Source organism: Netta rufina (genome assembly GCF_964035555.1).
Source record: "Netta rufina genome assembly, chromosome: 5".
Taxonomy (NCBI): domain Eukaryota; kingdom Metazoa; phylum Chordata; class Aves; order Anseriformes; family Anatidae; genus Netta; species Netta rufina.
In genome coordinates, this window is record NC_140128.1 from 55,494,537 (window position 1) to 55,519,199 (window position 24,663).

The 24,663-nt window shown below is 41.1% G+C and overlaps 1 protein-coding gene across 1 annotated transcript in view; it reads left to right on the forward strand.

Annotated features, from left to right (window-relative positions):
• The window catches only part of KIF26A (kinesin family member 26A), a 99,898-nt gene that overhangs the window by 25,234 nt on the left and 50,001 nt on the right, over positions 1-24,663 (forward strand). Inside the window, exon 3 of the mRNA XM_084287592.1 lies at positions 8,312-8,812. Coding sequence (XP_084143718.1) covers positions 8,312-8,812 — 501 coding nt within the window. The remainder of the gene's footprint in view (positions 1-8,311; positions 8,813-24,663) is intronic.

The following is a 24,663-nucleotide window of genomic DNA, read 5'->3' on the forward strand; positions in this document are numbered from 1 at the left end:
TTTTTTTTGAGGGGGAGTATTCAGAAAAAGCCATACTTTTCTTTTTGTGTGTATATGGTTATTTGCTGTTCATGAAAACCTGGTAGAAATATCTCAGGGCTAGAGGAATAATGGGTATACTGAGTACATCTTTTGAAGGTGTCGTGAAGTGTGCTTGTGATAGAGTCTCTAGAAGCATTTGGACAGATAAGCCTGAAGATGCCTATGGATTAATCTTTCTCATGCCATTCTGTTGTCAACATTTCTACTTTCTAATGCAAGGTTTTAGCATCTTAGTTGAAACCAATTGAGAACCATGGACCTTGTTTCCATCCAAATATAGAGATATGGAAAGCACCTGGACTCTGCTTTCCAACAGATAGCAAGTAAACTCAAAAACTTGCCATCAGCTGAAATCCCTCTCCTGAGAAGTAATAAAAATGTAGAATCCATCTTAAAAAGTTGCTGTATGGTGAATAGGCTGGGGAGAGATGTGATGTCTTGCTAATGTGCCACCAAATAAGCAAAGGCTCTAGAGCAGACTCTTCAAGGCAGCATGTGGCCTGCTTGTGGCTGAGGAGTGGAAGTATACTTCATCCTTTCTTTTCGGTTAATCCTATTCATCCCTGCTCAGAAGTTTCTTTGCTTTTGTTTTCTTGATTAAGTCAAAGCAAGGAGAAAAAGGGAAAACTCTAAACCACTGCAGTACTGCTTAAATTCAGATGTAAACCCAATTATTTTCAGCCAACAAGTCAGTTTTTGGTGAAACAGTTAAACTGAAGCAGTGGCATTTTAATTAAGATGAAGAATAAGTGTAACGCACTTTGTTTCTGAAGACAGACTGCCTGGTATGCTAACTACGCACTATATGCAGCAATTTGTAGCTTGCAGGAGGAATACACAATGGGCAGCCCTTCCATTCTGAAAGCTAAATCGTTTCTGTATGGTCCTCAAGTATTCATTTACCCCACGAATAATTGATAAAATGAGCAAGTGAAAGAGACACTAAGAGGGTGTGATCCAATGCCAAGCACTGGTTTTCATAGTTGATTTTAAATCAGCATTATGCTAATGATGTTCATTTGGAAGATGTGTCCACTCCCTAACTTCTGCTGCTGAGCGTTCTTTTAATTGGATTCAGATGGTTGGACTGAAACAGTTTTAGGGTTAGTATACAGATGTCCTGAGTGCTCCAAGCATTTTTTCCTCTATCCAGTGTTTCAAAGCCAATATTGCTTTCACGGAGGCTGGAGTCCAGACGTTCCTGAAATCCCACATTAAAGGTCTGTCTGATACAAATGGGCACGCTTCTCCTGAGACAAATGCGGTTACAATCACTTAAATGTGCTGAAGATCTCATCTGGAGCGTTAACTCCTCTCCTGGTCCACTGGGCTGTCTGGACTGGGATGCTGGTCTCTGGCCAGTTCATCAGGAAAGGAGTCTGTCTCGCAAGAATTGCCATTGCGGTCTGGTTCTGAAAACACAGGCTGATGTCTGAATAGATGCAATAGTGGAAAGAGCCTTTTGTTTTGAGTAAAATGATATCAATAGATAATGTTTCTGAGGCGGTTTGACAAGGCAGTGTGTTCTCTGTGTGGTAGATGCTGCCTAGATTTTCATTCCTGTGCTGGAATTCACAGTATTACTGGAAAAGGTTGACTGAACTCAGACTGCATGTGGAGTAGGTATCATTCAATGTGGTGAAGGCATCAGAGAACATCAGTCTCCAGAACAGTCATTCTAAAACTTTTCGTGAGCTCATAGTTCATCTTTTTTTTAAAGGCAAAAGAGGAAAAAAGTGACTTTTTATAGAGTCTAAGCAGAGTTTCTGTGATCTGAGTTGCCATGCTTGTAGGCTAACCAAAATTTACTCCTCAGTTTAAAAAAAAAAAAAAAAAAAAAAAAAAAAAAGATGAAAAACTACTTATTTTTTAAATGTCTAAATTCTATCAAAAGTTTAAGTATTGTGTGATGATGAGCATGCAACTGTTTCCCCAAATGCTCGCTGCTGTGCTAAATGATAATACCATGATGAAGGTTTAGAAAGAGAAAGAGAAAAACACAATGGGTGTTGGAAGACTGTTTTCATATGAACAAAATCAGTTCTGAATTTGCATTGTGAAGTTACAGTAAGCCACAGACCCGAGAGGGAAAATTAAAGGATTACTTAAAACCAACAATAAACATGCAAATTAAAAGTAATCATTTTTAAATGAAGTCATACGCTATTAAAAATAAGCACAAAATTACATACTAGTTTGGATGTGTAGTTTATAGAATACACAGAATGTTAAAATTGAATCAAATTAAGAAAAACATTTTCCAAAGGCAAGTAAAATATCTGTTTAATTAGATCGTAAAGAAAGGAGATTAAAAGTAATATTTTGTAATACAGTAATTACTATTTCTCAGAAGTAGTCAGGTTCCTGTGTGTTGATCTAAATTTAAGTGTGATAGGAGATCTCTTTGGGGTCTTTTGTTTTGTGTGTGTCTTTAATTATTTTAAATCACAAGCACTACCTTTATTTTGTTTTCGTTGCACTAAACACACTGTGTGGCTGTTTGCTCCCATACTCTGCTGGCTCACAAACACTGATCTCGGAGATCAGCTCATACCCTCTGGTTCTGGGAGGTTAAAAGCCAAATCATTGCAGGGGACTATACAGAAGATAACAGGAAAGGCCCCTGAAACCATTGGGAGCTCGGTTGAGGTGCTGATGGGAGTCTGAGATGTAAATAAACCAGATTGCTCTCATTTCCTCTTTCCACTGTATTATGCATTCCAATAGCACTATTCATCTTTATGACAGACACCTATTGCTTTAACTTTACTGCGGGCCACTGAAGTACATTAAAGTGGGCAGGAAATGGAAATAAATAGAGTTCAGTGGAGGCTTCAGAATAACTAAACATTCTGCAGTCATTTTTAGTGTGGGGTCATGTGTGTTTTAGCAGACTGAATGTATTGCTTGACTTCTGGTATAAAGATGGCTGCTGTTTGAAGGAGATGCAGTATAAAGTAAGTGTGCTCTGATTGATATATATGTATGTATCTTAAAATCTTTTTTTCCTCGAACTCTCTGGGTCGCCAAAGATGAAAAGAAATAAGGTTGAGTCTCAGCTGGGTAGAGTCAATGGGGGATACATCTGTGTGCACTGCCTCAGGTTGTGGTTAGAAACAGAATAATGGGATTGGAGATCTGAAGAAATCTTGCCGGCTGACAGCATAGGTGGAGGACCACAGTCCATTGGCTTAAATTAATCTTTCTCTTAAAGGTAGTGAGATGTTCAGGTAGAGAGACCAGATGGAGTTTGGCCTTAAAAATGCATCCATTTGTTTCCTAATTCATTTGTATTTTACTTGTTTTGGAAATGTGTATTGCTCTCCTGCTTATTCAGAGGTCTGGATGCTTCCACAGACAGCTAAGTTACACTGCATGTGCCAGATACTCTTGGAAGAGGGGATTTCCAGTGAATTCTGTTCTTGTGAAAGCTCTGTGTGTTTATTTTTCCTTGATTGTTTATACTTTGATAAGACATAGGTCAGTAACTGAATGAATTTACAATATGGGTTACTTGAAGACTTAGAGCTCTTATTTTCACTCCCTGGAGATAATCAGCTACTTGGAAACTATTCTGTTTAAAAATAAAAAGCTATTAACATAGTTGCGTTTTTCCTTGATTACATTGAGTGGTATCTAGTTTTGCTGAGTACTGTGTTCTTTCTTCTCTTTTTCTGACAGTTACTTTATAGTCAAAAGCAAGCATCAACCTTCATCATATTTATCAACGTAGAGGATATTAGTGGATATTCCACAATGTCATGTAAGATAAAAACTAATTTGTAAGCAGCACAGCAGAAATTGGGAAAGACAATTAAGACAAAAAATCATTATCATTGATCCTTTTGCACTGGGAACGTACATTCCTTTCTCCCAAAGCATCTTTTAAAAACGTTGTTTGCCTAGGTCTGCATTTAAGGATATACTTTAGTGTAACATTTAATGCTTTTTCTTTCTTTTTATTTGTCTTTATATCAAAATTTTAATTTAATTGGGAATACTGCTGCAGATATTTTGCATTGCAGAAACCAGCAGCAGGCAGAATTACAGGTAATTATGGGGGATGGTTGTTGGCAATTTGACTTTTCATCATTTGTTCATCGTCATTTGTTCACACTCTGTGGATAGTTCCTCACTGAAAGGATTAGGTTACAGATGGGTGGGTGGGTATTACTTCAGTGACTTTAAGTGAGAATCCAGATGCTTTTCTGCATCCTCTCCTGTTGCTTAGTTTGGGAGTTAGAAGTCTGTAGCTGCAGGTAAGATTTAAAGTTTCTATCCTTGTTTCTCGTTTGCAAAGCTTTCTATCACTCTCTATTAACAAAACAAACAACCTAAGTGCAGGCTTTAAAAGCTTGGGAATTTACAGACTGAGCTAAAATTTCAAGAGAATCTTGAGTTTTGTTTAAGTGCATGTCACTCAAATGGACTCAGGCTCTGAAAAGAGTTGAGCTCCAGCAAGGTCATTTGGTGTTGCATGCTTTTGGAAACCTGGCTGTTATTTTGGTGCCTAAGCTCTAGTGGGGATTTTCAGTTATTGGCCTTTGGACACATCACAGTTGTTTTAAGTATGTCTGTAGTTTCAAGGGCAGTGGTCTCAGGCTGTAGTGTTTTACAGTAGAGAGATGCTGGGCTTTGTTTGTGCCCCACATGCAGCATGTCGGTGTTAGCTGCATCGCTGAAAGCCTGCTTGGTTCTTGCTGCATTTCACAGGGACAAAATGCAGCAGTTGAGTCACACACCAGAGAGTGATGTGTGAATTAAATATTTTTTTTTTTCTCTGTTACAAGTTACTGGATATGTTCTCAAATCCGAGCTTGTTCTACCTACTTCTGGTTTCAGAGAGAAAGCCTGAAGGCAAACTCCAGGCTAAAAGCATCAGTATTGAACTACGTGGGTATTTCAACTATTATTTCTAGTGTGAGCACAAGCCTGGTTTCCCACATTTGTCTTTCCCAGTTCAGCTAGGAGCCGCTTACAGACCAGGTCTGTGTCCATATTCTTGTGTGAGTAATTTGCGTGTGTGTGCTTAATCTTCCAGGAGCTTGCAAGGGCACTTGTGTATGTTAAAGCTGTGTGCTGAGGAGCACTGGTGAACTCAGGCATTTTGGAAACTTCTTATTCACATAAGTACACACAACTCTCTTGCTGGGGGCTTGCAGGGCTTCCCAGTGCGGTTGTCCATGTTGGGGCCTTTGGTTTTGCTCATCTAAAAATCTGTAATGTTGAATATCTAAAATTTGTATGCAAAAGTTAAGAGGGCAAGACTGAAATCAGGCTTTTGGTTTCTGTAGTGGGAGGGGAATCTGAATGTTACTGCATGACAGCATACTGCTTTTTTTTTTTTGAGAAGATAAGAGCAGTGTCTGGAAAGTTAGCGTGAGGAAGACAGCACAGTTTGTTTATACTGTGTAAGAGTGAAGGAATCATAGTCTTTGTAGTACAGCAGATGAAGGTGGTTTTGGAGCACCATATGGAGTAGAGGCTCATACGTTGTATGCTTGAGTTGTGTGCCAGTGCCCTGCTTTGGCTGGCTCACCTCCCTGCTGGCAGAGCCACGATGAGGGTGGCTTTAGCTGCTCCCTGTGCCTGTAACACATTTGGTCACAGCGTTTTATTTCTTTCCTCTGTAAAACATGAGAGGGCAACTTCCATCCAGCCTCGTTAGGGCACAAGCTGCTGAACTGGGGGCTCCCCAGGACCAGGTGTTGTCACTGGGTAGTAAAACCTCTTTAATGGGGCTGGCTTAACTTTTAAGTTAGCACTAATGTTTTTAACAGCAACTTGCGTTTCCTCTGCCCTTCACGCCCAACCATTAGCCAGGTGTTTGTGTCGCGGGGAATGGAAAAATAGAAGTAATCTAACCACACAGCTGGGCCCTTGGTGAGGAAGGAGCTGGAGGAGGGAGAACAGCCACAGACACCAGCAGGGCAGTGGGCTGCAAGACTGCTTGTGAAGGCCTGGCAATTGGAAATGAGACAGCTTTTTAATTTTTTTTTTTTTTTTCTAAATATAAATGCATTGGAAGGTTTAAATCTGGTATTAGGTGTGCTTGTATTGTTTGTTTTGTGTAATTTTTGAAATAAATCAATTTTCCCTCCCCCTTTAACATGGCATCCACACAGTTTCCTTTTAACTGCAACACGGGCCTGACTCTGATCTGCCTTACGCTGTAAACTGTGTTTATGGAGCTAGAATTGGGGGTCATTAATTTTCTTTACATCAAAAGAAAGTCGTTTCTTTTAAATGAGAAGCCTGCTTCACCTAGTAATTCGCTTTAATTGCTCATTTGAAACTTTTGACATTCGATAGCAATTTAAGTGTTGCCAGATGAGGCCAATGCAGGCGGGAGCTGCAGGTGCTTCCTTGGGTGCCAGGCCTCAGTCACAGCAGCGAGCCCAGGCCGCAGCTGGGTGGCGTGGCACTGAGCTGGGGTATTTTGGGGTCTCTGTGTGTCGCTGCCGTGTGTTGGTGACTACAAGAGCGTGCTTGGAGGGATCTCTTGTGGAAGCCTTTCTGTGGAGTGCAGGGCTGATTGTTTTTCTTGGGAGCTAGAGGGCATGGTCTTTGGTTTGCCTGAGGCTCAACAGTGCTTGCAGGGCTGCGTTGTGATATTTTTCCAGTCTAACCAACAGCACTTTCTGCTAGAGGGCTGCTGGGTTAGAAAAAAGTTTCTGAATTATTAATAACTACTTTTTTTTTTTTTTTTTTTTTTTTCTTGACTGATATGTGTTAATTTAGTGTTGCTATCTTTTGGGAGGCATGGAGGGAAAGAATTTTCTTTCTCAGGAGGATAGGCAAATGGTGCAACTTCAAAGGCATTTTTACCAGGATCTAAACCTCAATAAAGAGAAAAGAGGCAAAAATGAAACACTGTTTTTCACTTGAGCTTGTGAACTCCTTCACTAATGTGAGTGCAATGTATTGTTCAGTCTGCAGCAGGAGTTGCTTTTCTTTGCCTGAGAGGTATCTCCCGCTGCCCCCCCCCCCCCCCCAAGTAAACAATAATTTAAATTATCAAATTATCGTAGGAAAACTAACTTTTGTTAGTAGCTTTTGGTAGTGGAGTGATGTGATGCTGGATACACACAGTAGTTTATATCAACACAATACTGCATTTTGCAAGATAGCTCAAAAACTATTGCAGGAACAGTCAAGTAGATGGAAATGAGCTAGATTTGCTGCTGCTGGAGAAATTGGTCAGTGTTTTAGGGTTTTCTGAATTCAGAGCAAAGGGAAATAGCACAGTTAAAAGAGAATAATGAGCAAAGCCGAAGTACAAGTGCCAAGACTTCTTAAGAGTTTTATTGATGTATGTTGTAATTAAAACCAGAATTAGTTAGTTTTCTAATAGGACATTCATTTCCTAGAGAGCAATTGCAGTTTGGCATAAAGTAAGATATTTTTAAAAGAAATACTGATCTAGGGATACTTCCAGCATATGTAGAAAGGCTGGCTTACTAGCTTTGCATGCCCTCATTATGAACAAGCAAATTAAATATTTTCACTTAAAATAATTATACAAATAAACCTTTGGCTGTTCTGTGATTTCATTAAAACCTTAATTGTTTAGAGAGCTTGACAAGAGTGTGTGAAGTTTGGTCAGTTTTAGTGCATGGCATTCGTCTTGATAGCAGATTTACAGCAGGGCTGGCTTTAATCTCCTGCCTGATCTTTACAGTAGCAGGCTGGGGATGAGAAGGCGTTTGTGTGTTTCAGGAGATAGGTAACTATCTCTGAACTGGAAACACAGACATGGGTTTTAAAATTTCTGGACAGCCTTAAAATGAACTAGCAAGGGGAGGGGGGTGTTGGGGGAAACAAAAATAGGTGTTGCTTTTAAATCAGCTTCTTAGTGTGCACATTGTCACACCTTCACACATGGCTGTAGCCTCAAATCTATTTCTCATCAAAGCAACTGTAGCGTAAGGGAATATTGCTACCATCTGGGTTTCAAAGATCAGAAATAATGGTCCTCGCTAGCAGAGGAGCCAGCTGTGGGCAGTACCATGTAAACTGTTTTTTATGCCACTTGATTACTAATTTTTGAGGGTGAGGACAACAAAACGTTTACCAGGTCATATACCAAGATTTATGAAATACTCCAAAGTCTCGCTTTCCTGGATTTAAGGTGGTGGTATACCTTTGAAATTTGTTATGATATTTGTAGGGTCGGCATCTTGACTACTGCTGAGGTTTTCTCTTTCTGTGTTGTTTTGACTCAGTATGCTTTCTTTTTTTTTTTTTTTTTTTTCCTGCCTTTCTTTAGGACCCACGATTATCAGCTTTAATTTTTGACAAGCTTCAAGTGCCTGACTATTTACAGAAAAACAGGAATGAAGGAGAGAGCAGATGCGAAACTTGTGCCACTCACTTGAACCAGCTGAAGCAGGAAGCCATTCAGATGATGCACACCCTCAGTCAAGCCAGCTACCCAGAAATGCCCGACCTCCCACCCGGTGCCACGGCAGTGACCAGCATGGTACCAAGGGTGGTCACTGTCTCTTCGCAAAGGGACCTGCCACTCATTGCTGGACAGGTGGGCAGACAGCCTGGAAAATCGCCGAATCTCTTCTCTGGGGCAGAGAGGAAGAAGGGACTTGGATGGTCTCAAGGCACGGGCGGTTTTCCAAACTCCAGCGTTCAAGTCACGGTGGCCCCCAGTGGCCTCAGCGGTGCTCTGAGTTCGGTCACCATCCAAGCTCAGCAGTACCTCGAGGGCATGTGGAGTATCTCCAGGGTGAACAGCTTCCTGCCTCAGGCTTGTCTAGTAAGTAGTGATAATGCAGATGCACAACTTTTGTGTGTGGGTAAAGATAAATTTTGAGATGTAACTATACTTATCTTAGAGAGGGGATCAGCTAATAGTATTCTAAGCCATGCTTCAAGAACTTAAGAACTGAAAAAGAGCTTTGAACAATGTTCTGTCAGATGTCACAAGGAATTTGTTTTCTTATCTCAGATGGCAAGATCTTTTCCTCAGAAGTTTTTGCACCTATTTTAGTTTTACGTATACAGGTGCTGTTATTTGGCTGTCAAATACCCACTGACCTCTTAGAAAAACATAAAAGGCCAAATTTGTCACGTAAGAAACCTGTGAGATTCATGGGAGTTATATCAAAGATGAGCTTGACCCTCAAGTCTAGCACTAAACTTCTAAGGCTGTGTTCAATTCAGCAGATGGTGTTGATAGACTGCAATGGGGAGGATTAATCTTCAGGTTAGGCGTGTTGTGAAGCAGCTTGCTGTGAGGGAGGGTGTTCAGAAGGTTGCCTCAGTGCCACATCCCTGTAAATGTTATTGTACTTGGATTCTAAGTGTTAAAGATGGGTTTAAACAATTCCTGTATTTGTTGTACATTTTAGGATTTTTGGTGAGAAAGGAAAAAGCTTTATGGAGGTGTGTGTTACCTTTAAAAGCAAGTTCATTACAGATTTGTGACCGTCTATGGAATGCTGCTAAGAAGAAAAGGATATACAAACTGGCTTTGACTATTTATTCCTAAACGATTTTCCTCTGATAGTCAACAGGAGAGTGTGAATAGAAGTCATTCTTTTCACAGACATTGCTGCAGATCTTGCAAGACCACAGATCTTGGTGCCAGTCAGCTCCAAATTTAACATAATGCCTTATGTACTGTTGCATATAAACACTGCCTAATATTGCTTGGTAGCTTCAGCTGGTTGAGCTCCAAAATCATCAGAGAAAAATGTTTGAGTGCTGTTGTGTAACATCACTTTTACAGAGTGGCTGTTGTTTCCTTCCTGAGAAGCCTTGGAGATATAATTCCTCCCATACTTCTCTTTCATATGGCAATTTGTGAATGCACACATTTCCCACCATTGAGGGGACCCCACCTAAATCCAGTGAATTTTCATTGATGTTGGATCACTCTCCTTGAGGAAGAGGAAAAAAAAAAGTCCCATTCAATTCTTCGTAGTATGTGAGGAACTGCTGCTGTGAGTGCTGTTCTCTGCTCATTCCTCTTCTGCCCTTATTCATATTTTAAATAATTCACTAACTGCCAGCTCCAAATTTCTTCCTGCTTAACCATGCTGACTGACAGATGTGGTTTCCCCTAACCACTCCATTATTCTATGATAAAACTGAGCTACCTCATTTAACCCCTGTGAAGGAAAAAATGTGTATAATGCAACAGAGCTTAGGTGTGATCTAGAAATGTGCAAAAAAGCTCAGTAGCCTGGAAAACAGTGACCTTTAATTGAAGGACAAACACTGTTACACTGTGAGTGTTGGAAGCTGCTTGGATGTGATCCAGTCATCTACAAGAACGTGTTAGATTTAGAAGCAGCTTTTGGAGAGAAGTTTTTTTTTCCTCCTTATTTAAGACCAATATGTCTACTGAAGACTCAGTTGTTCATCTGTACCTGAATCGTCCTTTCTGTATCTCTCTGAATTCTCCTACTGCCTTTTGTATTATTAAGACCCCTGTGTCTGATGAAGCTGTCTGGGTGGATAAGGCAGAAAGTGCCTCCCCATCACTTTTCCCTGGAGGAATCTCAGGTGTCAGAGGAGATAAAGTTGGTGGGATTTCAGGAATTAGCTGGTCTGTCCCTAGTCTAGGACAGCTTCCACTGCAGGACAGTGGATGCTGTCTAATGCTTGTTTCACCCCATCTTCCAATTTTGTGAACACTGGGATTTTTGAAGTTCTGACGATTGCTGACTCTCAACTTTTTTTTCCCAATTATATTTTTTTTAAAGTTAATCTCTGCAGCTGTATTTTAAACACATGATTCCAATTGTCAGATAGTATATGTGGAAAAGAGTTCATTCAGTTCCTCTTCATAGCTTTTATTTTCTTTTGTATTCAAGGTTGATTGTCTCGTTTCTCTTCAGTCTTTTCCTCAACAATAAAACATCATTAGCATTCAGCCTTTCCTTGTTACTCATGATTTCTAGACTTCTGATGACTCCTGTAACTCTCTAGATTGCCTCTTTTTTTGGCTCATGTCCATCTGGTATTCCAGTGCTCCAAGCAGGATGTTTTGTTACATCTGAGGCCTCATTGAAATGAAGATGTGGATGGATAGCTCTGAGTTTTTGGTGAACTCCCCAGTTTCCCCAGAATCGAAGAAAATCTGAGTTTTGTCATTGTGGAGCAAATCTTCAAAATATGGAGGTGGAGTAAGACAGGAACTGGCCTGGTTAGAGGAATTCTGGAGGAAGGAAAAGAAATGCAGTGAAAACAGTGCCAATAAATGTATTGTTTATTATGTGTAATGTGACCGTGTTTTGAAGCCCTCAGAATAACTGCATAAAAGAGTAAAAAATAGCCCCTGCCTCAAGGAGTTCACAATCTTAGTTGTGATGCAGGTTACTTTGACCACTCTGTAAATACTCCTGTTTCACATGGAGTCTGTAGATACCCCTTTTTTCCCCTCACTGGAGGGTTCTTCGTGAAACAAGGCTGTACTCCTTGGAAGGGAACTGTTATCCACGTGCTTCACATCTCAGTGGTTTAACTTTGTGCTACACATGAAGCAAGCATGATTCATTTTCTAAGGGCTGGATGACAGATGCAGATGAAAGCTGGGATTTGTCTTGACTATTTTCAGCTGCCAAAAGGACAGGTGTTTATTCTAAGCTAATTACTGAGGCTTCCTTAATAGTAGTGGGAGAGCAACAGGCACCTCTAAGAGGCACTTTATTATTCTTGTCTTGGTTCATTCTGGACATCTGTCTTGGCTCACCTTGTCTGCTGAGGATGCCTGTTGCTTTCTGCTGGTACCAGTAGAGCCCAACTAGGTAATGTGGAGCAAACCCTGCCTCAGGCAGCTGGCATGGCATGCTTTGTGCCCAGTGCCTTGCTAGGGTAAAAATGCACCACAGCAAGCAGCTGCAAAAATGTTAGGAGACCTTGTATCTACAGATGTTTCTCCAGGATCCATGCTTTTTTATTTATGGCCAGTTTTAATAGTGGCGATATTGGAATTGTCTGTGGAGAGAAAAAGATGGCTTGATTTCTGCTTATCTCCCTTCCCAAACTCGCATGTATTACCTTGTAATGTCACTTACGGTTGCAAAAACACTTCTGGGCTGAATGTTTGGGGTCAGAAGTGCAGGACGTCGTAAATTTTTAATATATGTTTGGAGTTCAAGTGTGAAAATCCATTATATAGATTATAAATTTTTTGAACAGGAATGCATCTTCAAAGCGTAGCGTGGGTGCTGCTCAAACCGAAATAATAACTGTGGGCTTCAGGAGCCGTGAAGAGGAACAGTAATTAAGGATCTGGAGGAAGGTCCAGGAGGGGAAGACTAGGATTGCAACCAGAGTGCAAGAGGTGAAGATGTAATCAGCTGCTTTACCCAAGTGGCCTGTTATGAAAAATTACATAAAATAATCACCAGTAGCAGTGATAAGTAGTTTGACCAGACAGCGAGCACTGTGGAGGGGAGGGAGCTGACATAACTCCATGTAAGACAGCTGATTTGTAGCAGACGACTGACAACTGTAATTAACAAATAGTTCTATATTGATGTTTTTAATTCTAGACCTGACAACTGAATACAAGGTTACTACTCAAATGAAGAGGCATGTTAGCAGTGCTCATCATTGCCATGCTGTTTAACACAAACACAGAAGTAAGGGGAATTTAGGCTTCCTACACGTGTTGGAATCTGGCTGAGATGTAGAAAATGAAAGCCACTGAATATACATTGTACATCTATTAAAAGTATCTGCATGTATTGCTTATTGTAGGAAAAAGAGGTCCAACTGCATGCTTTGAATTGACTGTGTTATTAGTACGCAGTATTATATTGAACACAAGTGGTAACGTAGCCGTGCCATGTGCTGTAAAGACATCACAGTGAAATAGGGCTTGTTTTGCAAATTGCTTTTTCTTTCATCTTATGCAAAATGAAATCCTTGACACACTGTATTTCTAGTTTGAATATACACAAATGGTGCTAGTTGTAAGGCAAAATATTGTGTCTCCTTAAATCTTTACTGGCTTCAAAGTTGCTTTAAAAATATCTTAAAAAAATACTGCATTGAAAAATAGGAAAAGCTGCAGTACTGGAAAAGTGAAAGTTACTTCGGTAAAAATTTAAAATATATGTATATAAAACTGTAAACTTATCAGTAGTCAAATACATGTCCCTGAGAGTATTTGTAAATTTAAAGTTAGGTATAAGTTTATTGAGTGATTTTCTTCAACTAGGGGTGGGGAGGGTTAGGGGGTGAAGAGGGAGAAAGAGGACTTAGCCATCCATTTGCACGTGCTGCGGGTATGCTCTAAAACTAAGGGAGTTGCGTTCTTTTGTTTTATGTAAAAAATAAAATAAAATAAAAAAAAATCTCTGAAAGTTGTTTTAGCCACAATTTAAGCTTTCCTGGAGTTCTTAGGAATCAGTCTTCTGCTTACCCTAATGTAAACCAGATGGATTCATTTGGGGATAGTTCAGCCCTTGTTGACTTTCCTGAAATCCTCTTTGTTTGTTTATAGCAAGGATGACTTACATTTTGCTTAGAAGAAGAAATAAAAAGCTGACTATGGAGAACAGAAGAATGAGAAGATTTACTTTCCAGCATTTACTTTTTTACATTGATAAATGTCATACCAACATTTCTAAATTAATATTTAAAGTCTTTCTTGATAGCTTTCTCAGTGACCTTTTATTAATACTATGCGTGAAATATATTTTGTAATGAAACAATTAAAATATAGTGCTTTGACCATAAATCTTGTCTGTAAGACGTTTGGATGACTTTGAGCTTTGAGACATTTCTCAGACTCCATGGATAACATCTTGGCTCTGCAGAAGTCAGCAGCAAACCCCAGACTGGTAGTGGGGTCAGAAGGACAGAGGTTTTTCTGTTTTCTCTTTAGCTTTAGTGGTGTTGGTGCTACTGCCCTTGCAGAGGAAGTATATAAAGGAAGGAGGGGAGGGGGTGACAAAGAAAAATCTTCAAAGCTAGCATTGGTCACTCTGTAACAAGTCCAAACAGCAGAAGGAAACCTTTTGATCCAAGTTAGTAAATGCTCTCTCATTAACTTAATTTTATAGCCCCTATGCAAAAGACCTTTCCTGAGGCTGTTGTGTCTCAGATGGGCAGAGTTCCCTTCCTTAGCACTTCCTTACCTTAGTGAATGCAGAGGGAGAGGTGTGATGTGGGAAGACAACACTGCTACCAGCACCTTACATTGAGTTGCAAGAGAGACCTTGTCTTAGCCACCAGGTAGCAGATCAGCCTGGAAAACAAAGATTCAGCCTTGTACATGCACATAAAATGTAGCCCACTGTTGTGTGTGACAGCTACGGGCTCTTTTTTCTAGATTGCTCCCAGTGTGGGATGTGGAAGATGAAAATGAGTTTGAAATGACTTTTTAAAGTATAGCTCAGGTATCAGAATGACTCAGGAAAATGGTAAGAATTGACAGAAGGGGTATTGGCTACAAGATGGAAAGGAGCATTTCTGTAGGTGAGGGTGTGAATCTTTATAGTGTGTATTTGAACCTGCCATAGTGTTGGTTTTACAGTTGTGGGACAGGGTAACTCTCCTCAGGACTCAGACCCTCTTGAGGCTCAAATTACCACCTGAAAACAGTTCTTTTGATCCTTCACCCCTCTAGGCTAAGCGGTTATTATTACAGCTCTCACAGGGAAGCAAGTCCAGACTAGCTTTTGTTGACAACTGAAGTCAACAAGCAATAATAAAGAATGTTGGCCCAGACTTCACCTATACTCATCAGGGGCAGATTTAAGACAAGCAGATTTCAGAGGTTATTTGCAAATGATAATCCACAGAATTTACCTTTGTTGGGTCTCAGGTTATCTCAAGGCCTATTGCTGACATTAATTGCCTTCAGACTCCCAGAGGTTCTCTGTAACTTCTGAGGAGCTCCCGGAGAGCATCAGGGGTTTGCACACTGCCTTTTTCAAAGTAGCAGGGAATTTAGGTCCACAGTCTCTCTCATCTGGGAAATGTATCATAAACTACACTTAAAGAGAAAATAAAAACTTTTTTTTACCCCAGGTTTTAAAATTATCAACTCTTCCACTTGAAACTGTTTCTTTAGGAAGGCCTCTTCTGTTCATCCAGGTCATTTCAGTTTCTTTTGCTTCCCACTAGTACACTTAAACTACACATATTAACTGAATGTTAATCTATGCATCCCACTCCCCTCAACATTAGAAATCACCTTACAAGAAAGTTTCTTACATTTTGGCTGGAGCTCAGAAATGTCCTCCAATAGAGTAAGGCTGTATATCTAATCTGGAAGCGCTACCATTGCTCTGCATTGGCTATGTTGGTTGTTAAGTGTGGGCTTCAGTTGGATGATGCCATGCAGTTTCAGAGGTGAAAGCAGCTGAGGAAACAGATAAATTGAGGCTGAGCTCAGACCTGAGTCACATGAAGACCAGTGGAGGAAAAGGCTTTTGCAGAGGTCTCTGTGCCATGTAGAAGGAACTGATCTGCATGGCTGGATACAGGTGTGGATTGCCCAGTCATCCTGCTTGTGCAAAATAGGATTAAACATCGCACGTTTTTTTGGAAAGCACTTTGAATTTAACATTTTCTCCATAAGCTGAGCACTGGTGTGATGGTATATTGAGGTTGAGGGACTCCAGGTAGTCATGCTGTGCACACTGAGCATCTTTTGTTTTGCAATATGAGCAGCTGAACACGTGGCAAATACTGATGCTGTTACTTGCAACTGGAATCACTGAATACCCTGAGTGGCAGCTTTTGAAAGGAAGTTTAAGAAGCATCAATATAAAATGTATCTACATTTCTATCTGGGCACTTGGGAGAGAATTTATGATGTATAGATAGAGTTCATAGATGTTTTGAGCATTTCATATGTGTGCGTTTAATGGAATGGATTGCCACTTTACTGAACATAGTATCAAATCGGCTCTGTTAATTGAAAAAGATTTTTCACATTATTGCTAATGATGTGACACGGTTTTGTTAGAGATGGTGCATAAAACAGTTCTACTTGAAATGACATTAATGTATGCATTTAAATTCCTTCTTTTCCATTTATGTGCATTATTGATTTTATTTCATTGCTGGGGAGATAATGGATTTATAATTAGAGTACAGTCACTGTAATCAATGATGAGATTATTAGACTTATAAATAGAACTTTAAAGCTGCGATGAGGTAATTTCCCAGTGTAACGAAGGATCAATAATTAGCGGTTTGCTTTGAATCTTAAAGTAGTACTTGTAAGATTTGAGCATGAAATACTTTTAGGGAAGTGAGTCCATACAAATCATTATACAAATTGATGTTGCAGTTTCGTCTTTTTCTGAAGATGGCCTATTTTTATTATTATTGCTTTAGTTTGATGCTCGAATGCTTATGAGTTAATTCCTTTGGGTTTGCACAGCTTCCACTGTCTCTAAATTGGAAAAGCTTGTTCTTTTCTGATAACTAATTTGAAGGAAGTGTTTGAAAGGTGCCATAGGTAGGAGCCCATTGCAGTATTTTTGGTGCTGTTGGGCAAAGATCATGGATCTGCTATTCAGAGGTTCTCCCCCTTCTGCTTCTCAAAAGTCAGGGTGGTAAAGTTGGTCAAGGCAGTCAGCTGTTGTAAGGAGAAGATAGTGAGAGGATGAAGATGGGGAGAGGGGGCCTTTATGATGCCTGCCTTGGGAAGAGTCTGAGTTTAGCAGATCTCTGCAGAGTAGCTGTGCAGATATTGTCTTCCTTCTGATCAACCTCTCCTGATGACTCTGAAGTACTTGTGGGGCCCTATGGGAGTAGCACAGCCTCCCCCTACTTGTTAAGCTACGAAAGACTCTAGTGAAAAGATGGATGGGAATGATAAGAACATAAGAAATATCCTACTGGGTGTGAGCTGTAGCACATCTTGCCCAGGGCTGTCTCCAGCAGTGGAACTACAAAAGGTGTTTAGGGAGAGCTGTGGAGCCCGGCTGCTTTCTGTATTCTGCTCGTACTCTCAGCCTGCACAGCTGGGGAGGTCTCAGGGACACAGCTCTGTCTGTTACCTCTGTCACTGTTTATAGGCCCATTGTCCAGGATATTTCATCCAATTCCTCTCTGACCCTGCTGACATTCTGTGCCTCCTTGACCACCTGTGTCAGCAGGTTCCATGAGTTCACTACCCTAGTACAAAGAAGTACTCATTTTCTTTCATCGCTTTTAAACTTACACCCAATTAGTTTCATTGACTGTCACCTGTGCCTTATAATACAGGTTTGGGTGAACAGCAATTCTTCATTCAGCTTATCCACCACCTCAGTGACTTGTTAGACCTCAGACAGAGATGCCTCTCAGCCTTCCCCTCTCTAAGCAATAGTCCAACTCTTTCATCTCTCCTCCTAAGGCAGCTGCTCCATCCTCTCAACCATTTGACAGACTTGTTTGCCTGTTGTTTCCACAACTCCGCTGCCTTTGTATTCACATGCAGGACTCCAACTGCACCAGCTACTCAAAATGTGGACCCCCTCCTTCTTTGTTCTTAGTACCCTGCACTGTGATGTCCAAAATCTGGTGTTTTCTTAGTTGCTGCTACATCTTGAGCTGTCAGTAACTCTTTTTTTTTTTTTTTTTTTCAGAAAAAGTGTGTTTTTTTTTTTTTTTCAGGTTTCAGAAAACTGCCAATAACTCTTAGATCTTCCATGAGTTGTAACTGCCAGATCTGAGTTCAGCACTTGCAGAAGATCCTGAGTTGGAAGGGCTGTGATGAGGTCACTTCTGAGCCCTCACTGGGCTGAACAAACTGGGCTGATCTCAGCCGCTCCTCATTCATCCAGACCCTTCACCATCTTCGTTGCCCTCTTCACATAGCTAGGGCTTGTATCTCTTCAAGTGAGATACTAGGCAATGGGTGCCTTGTACTTAGTAGCTGTCAGGTAAATTGTTCTTGAGGGGTGCTTTCTATAAAGCAGTTATATGTGACATAACCACTTCAAGCGTGATTGAAAAAGAAATTAGGTATGACAGTCTTCTGGCCGCATTTGCCTTTTATTTGCTGACATTATATGTCAATCATTGTAATAACATAATAAATATAATCAAATTGTAATAATAAGGACCTATAATTCTTGGGAATGTGATTATTTCATTCTGCAGAATAGAGAAAGCAAGGCATGGTGAAACTTCGAGTTGCCTAAAGTCATCGAGAAATTGTATTTTACTGCAGCATAAGAAAGGCGACACAAGTTCTCCTGCTTCAAAGGTCTGTACATGTCCTGTACTTTGTTGTTAGAGATGCTTCTGGCCTGTGGAAGTCAGTCCTAATGGAAAAGCATTTGTCTTCTAGTAGGAAAACAAATCCTAAGCTAATGGAAATTTGCACTATTGTGAGCTTGTTAATGAATTCCTTTGCTTGCTCATATCAGCCTCTGACAAAAAGCAGGGATTCAACTGTATTTCTCCATTTGAATAAACAGTTCATTTTTAATTTTGACCACAATGGTAAATTAAAATACCCTGAGCAGTACACAGCTATATATTTTGGCTTTGGAGGCTGTAGCTATTGTAACACATGTCAGCAGAGACGGCTTTGAGCAACATTTTCTGATGCTTGCCTTGAGGCATTAGAAGAAACAGTTCCTCTAGTCTGGTTGCTTTAAACTGACTGCACATGTAAAGTCCTGATTTTGAGTGTGTTTATATGCAGCAGCGTCTATGCCCTTCCTGGTACCTCTTTTTCATGTCCCCCAACTTTCTAAGTGGTGGGTTTACATGTGCAGATAGAGGTGATATTTGTGTGATTGGTGGTTAGAGAGCTCTGAAGGAGGATAGAGAGCACCTCTTGCTGCACTGTTGTTCCAGATGGTTGAAATGTGAGGCCACTTGTGTGGGTGCTGAAGCTCTGTCCATAAGGCTGAGTCAGAATGAGAGGGGATGGTGTCATTGCAGAGGCTGAAGGGAAGCGGGAGGGCTGCAGGTTCATTACTGCCCTCGGCATTGTAGTGCTACTAGAGCCCTGGCAGCGGAGACTTTCCAGCCTGGGAACATGAGAAGACTGAAGGAAGGAATGGGTGCTTTGGAGGCAAAGGAGGCTTGCCCACAACCTTCATAAATATCTCCAGGATCTAACAACACAGTTTAGCTGAGGAATGAGATCAGGAGCCCCTGGTCAGAGGGGAAAAAAGCTACCTCTTCTTCCTTGTACTGCAAAAGACATCAGTGCTGGAAGTACTTTGGGTGTTCATCTCCTGCAGCTGAACAGTGATGTCCTTCCATGAAGCACAGACTGCTCATGATTTCAGATAGTAAAAATCTAAAACCTTAAACTGTGTTTGTAATTCAGGTATTAGTCCAAAAAGATAGGGCTCTGAGGTTGCCTTTGGGTCTCCTACATTACTTTCCGGTCTGGTCATAAACGGGCCTTCCTATTTCTGTTTAATTCTACTTTTCTGTGATTTTCCCCTTCTGCCTCATCTTATGAGATCAACAATAAGCCAGGCATTAGTAACTCTCATAGAAAACCTGGGCTGGGGGAAGGGATGTTATGCTCTGCATTTTATGATCATCGTGTGTTCAGTGCGACTCCAAGTCTGAAAGTACAGGTTTAGGCATTCTTGTTACCACATCGCAGCTGCAGGTTATAAAATGACTTCAGTAGTGTATTGTAGTTATAAAATGCCCTAGTTATTTTATAATGAGCCCCAGCAGAAACATTGTCAAAGGATAGTAAAAAGTTTATCCGGAACACGTTTCACTTCAACCTGATGTATACTGCACGGTTAACTTTATGTGATGCTGGTCAACCTGGGAGGGAGACATTTCATGTAGACGATGTATGCAGGACTTATCCGTGCTTGAGGGGAAGGAGGGTTTATAGCATGAGCATTGCCCAGGTAGAGATTTACGTCACATTTGTTCCAGCTAGTAGGCCATAAGGATTTTAGCATAAATCATGTAGGGGAGGAATTATTATTTTACCATATACAAACAATAACCTTAGTATATTGTAAAATTGTTAAATCAAACAGTTTCTACAGTTTAATTGGCTGTGACGTTCTTGTCTAAAAGTGGAAAATAGCAAGTTAAAGCGAATACTTAACTCACAGACAGACCAGCAGAACTTTGAAGGGGTAAAAACAGCCTGGGTGAGGGGGGATGCTTCAGCAGAGACTGAGGCTTGATCTTGCTAGAGCTTCAGCAGCAATTCTCTAGTGAAGTTCTGCTGAATGCTTCCATTATAGAACCAATTTTTGGAAATAAAATAAATTGTATTGAGTTCTGACTTTGGTTACACTGATGTCTATCAGACATATGCCTTTGTAATTTTCTCCCTTCCCAATTCTGTGAATTCATCCTTAAGGACAAAGTATTTATATGTATATTTAGACATTGTATCTGATTACTTTCTTTTGCAGATCTATCCAGACTTCTGATTTTCCTTTACAATCACAGTGCTGCCCAGGGAGCGATCTATTTCTCTCTGTGTGGATTTTTATCTTACTGTGTTTGCTTTTTGCCTGTCACCAGGCTCACATTTTGCACGAGTTGCAGGGACAAAGTGACAGCACCTAATTTGGCTTTTGTTGGATCTGTGGACAAAGAGCAATGTCCAGAGAATGGAAATACTCAGGAAAGTGAAAACATTATGGCTCAGGTTTTGGCTTTGCACTTCAAACTTGCTAAGAGCTTGTTAGAGTTGTAATTGCCCTTTCGATGGTAATGACAGCATACTGCGTACCTGGAAATTAAATCTATGGCCAACCACTCTACAGTGTGATTTAGACAAGCCTGACTTGTTTAAACCTGGGCAGATGTTTCCTGCCACCTGGTCACAGCAGGAAACCTGTGTGCTGGGAATCGGGGATGGGGCAGGGGCTGTCCTGCCCTGCCCAGCACATCTCCACAGCCCGAGGATGTCAGGTTGCCTCTGTCTCTTCTTGCCCTCTCCCTGAGCCTTCGGGCGATTTAACCAGGAGCAATCTGTGCTGCAGTTGCTTGCTGTGGACCTGCCAACCTCAGTTGCACGTGTGGATGCTGCCAGCCAAAACGCTGCCCATCCAGCTGCGCTCCCATGCCCTCAGGATGGGCATGCCAAAACCCTCCTGTCACTGACGCAGGCACTGATATGAAGCGCAGAGACATTGGCATGCATGAACCTGCAAAACACCTGGTTGATGTTTTCAACCCTTGCCCTTGCTGTGCTGTCACTGGTACCAGTTCCTCTGTGGCTTTGGAGAGAGTAAAGGGAAGGGGCTGTACAGAGAAGTTTTGGAAATCCTTCCTTTGAGGGTTGGCTAGTTTCCAGAGGGTTAATGGATTTTGTCACACCCAACTTTTTCTTAGAAAATAAAAACCATTAATCTCTGGATGGAGGCCTGTTACGTTTAAAATATTCAGTAACACTTTATAGTGACAGGGTTGTGATTTCTGTGTTTGATCATGAGTGATTTATGAGAATTTAGTAAACAGAAGCGCAGTTCCCTTTCAGCCACATGCTGGAGTCTTCTCCCTGTGCAAACTTGTGCGCTTAAAAAAACCCTGCAGAGCTGCTCCTGTTCCTCTAGAGAAATATTTTCCACAGGCAGTTCCCAGAAGAGCATGAATTGAGATGAGGGAGCGGTGTGAGGTAATTCCCATGCTTAATTTAAAAACAAAGCTCACTTACCTCACTTGTACCCCTTCGGCATCGGTAAGTGACACAAGGAGAAACCATACTGTGACAAACTGGAGTGTGCAGGAGGGTCCCATTATCTGTGTTTAGTGTTTCTGCCTCAGGGCAAATGACTAGGACCTGATAAATTTCCTCATACCTGAACTGGATTTTCTTGAACCAGTAACAGTCCTGGTATGCAACTGCAAGGAGCGATGTGCCCATGGAGCTGTTTCTCCTAATGCTTCTGTGTCCTCCCTGGTTTGCTGTTGTTCTCAGGTAGACTAATTTATCTTCTTCCCCATGATCCATCTTTGTCTTTCTGTGCTTTATTCACATAGGATGGTGCTGGTCCCCTAGGGCTGAGGTGGGTCAGTCTCAGATGTCCCATTTTGCAGAAGTAATGGAAGGACTTAGGAGCCTAAATTTAAGAGCAAGTCTGTGGGATTGCAGCCTGGAGGTGTCTCAGGACATATCCTCCTGGGCGGCCGTGTACCTGTTTGGTCCCCGTGCCAATGGGGCTGCCAGCCTGATTTCCACAAAACCTGCAAACCATGCACAGAGCTGAAAATGGGCAAGGTGGGAATGTGGCCATCAGTGTTTGGCCATGTAGCCATCTCCCATTTGGAAAGCTGAAGTGAGCTCCCAACTTATTTACCCATGCTGAAATGTTGCCTTAGCTAGGGATGTGCCTGTAGGAGGGCTGACCCTGCCCTCCTCATCAGCTGAGAGATGTCGCTGTCTCATAGCGAGCTGAACGTGGTTGTGCTGGAAAGTGCTTCCACTTTGTATGGTGCAAGCAGTCCTTGAATCTTAAACTTGGAAGATCTTGTTTGGCTTTTTTTCTAGCTTCTCACTGAGAGGTAGCATCAGTTTTCCTGCAGTGTTTAAGAATTCTAATTGAGTAATTGAAGACTTAATGAAAAAGGTATGGATTGTTATCCTCTGCAGTAGTCCTATGATGAATTTATCTTGTACATCTTATTTCACTTTCCTCTCTACAAGAGTCAATGCATTCTCCTTAGCTTCCCCTTGTCCTCCTTCGATATAAATTAAATGCATATAAGTGTGAATAGTACTGCCAAATTTACCTAGAAATTACAGTATGAGTTTTAGAAGTGTCTAATGATTCTGGGAATGGCAATTTACAGACATCCAGTTTAGATACTTTGGCTAGAAAACTGGTGTTTGAAAAGTATAAACCATCTGCTATCTGAAAAATGAGGTTTGATTTGGATATTTGAAGTTAGATGCCTGATATACCCGCAATCATTGGTCTCTTTTAGATATGTAGGCTTTTAAGTTCTCATAGAAGTGGAAAAAGTGCTGAAGAAAGCATGTGTGTTATCAATTTCTCATGTTTTTTGTTAAATGTGAATAGCTTAATAGGAATTGACCTGTCAGAAGACAAGTAGAGTATTTACAAAGAAGCAAAACCTGGTCTGGTCAACAGATTCCAGTCAGTTCTTATAAATCTAGCCCACTTTGCTGCAAAATTCCCTGAAGTTTCATGCTAACTCTACAGATTTTAGTTTTAACTTCAGATTATGCTGTCACTTAGGTTATGTATGAGTATGGTTGGTTAGAAGCACGTTGCTTTTGCATTCCTTTTTCAATATGTTATGTAAATGTGCTTTTCTTTGTTTCAAAATCCCGCTGTCTAATGTAGCCCCATTAAAAGTGAATGGAAAAATACATTTGGGGAATTCATCTTGACCCTGTAATTTTTAATCTGAGACAGTGCACGTGATGGAGGGTTGTGGTTGTCTTCCTGGCAGAACATGTGGGAATATTCAAGCACTAATGCTAGTCTGGCAGTGGCTGCTGGTAGGGTTTCCCTCTCATGCTGGCCACTGGGCATGGCAGGCCCTTGGTGTGCCAATTTGCAAGCCCCACGTACCAGCTCCAGCATTTCTCACCCCTTCTCTTCAGGAACGAGTCTTGCTCCACCTTGCTTCATCGCTTTGCTGTATAACTCTACTTTCATCACTCAAATTGCTTAATTAGACAAAGCCCAGGGTGAAGCATAGCACTGTGTGCACCAGTATGGACAATGGGCAGCCTGGTGTTAGAGGTGATGCAGCAGCTTAGGTCAAAGATTGTAAGTCTGCCTCTTCCTTACTGGCATTTGATTTTCTGTGACTCGTGTCAGATGTTCTTGTGCTGGTTGTTCTCCTATGCATCTGACGCAGGTTGCTTAATTTGTACATTGCTAAGCTCATAGTAAGCTCTGCTTATTAGTAGCGCTTTGCGTCGGTTTAGCAAACTCAGAAGGTGGCGTGTTTGGATCTTTCCCAGTCTGCTTTTTTCTTTTCCTCGTGCCATATACTTTCCATAGTTGGTGTAGGTCAGGACCATACATTTGCTGCTTCATTTTGTTCGTGCTCAAGTACCTGTTTCATTCACCACCTACCTCACAGTCCTCCTTGCTCACTCATTTAAATTTTAGCAACTAACCCCATGAGCAGATCTCATCCTTTTCCAGGCATCTCAGTTCCTGGCTGTCCATATGTGATAGTTTAACACCACTAGATCATGGCAGGGATAGTTTTCATTTTCTGAGTGTGTGTTGCTGGCATACCATTTCTGTGCCATTCTTGACCTCTAGTGGTGTTCGGTCTCTGCTTTTTTACCTGCATCGCTAAAATATCTGTTCTCCTGAGACGTCTGTGTGACAAAGTGAAGGGATTTTGTAGAGGGTTATTTAAAGCTTCGAGTTAGGCTTTTAGCACAAGTAACTTCGCCAGGATTAAGTTAATCTGTGTGAATATTGTTCTGTGTCTCAGCCTCAGATCTCTTAGGTGAGGTCTATAAAAGTGCTTTTTGGTGTGGCAGTCTAGGGTAAAGCATTAGTCAGCCACTCCATAATACTGATAATAATATTAATCTTTAAAGAGCAGACATTTGGAAGAGCTGAGTGCACTTTCTTCTTCTTGACTTCTCTGGGAACTGGGAATTCAGCACTCAGAACCTATGGGAATGAGTCCAAATGAAACTCCAGACAGCCTTTCATGCATCAGTCAAACACTGCTTGGCTGGCAGAGTTTTCT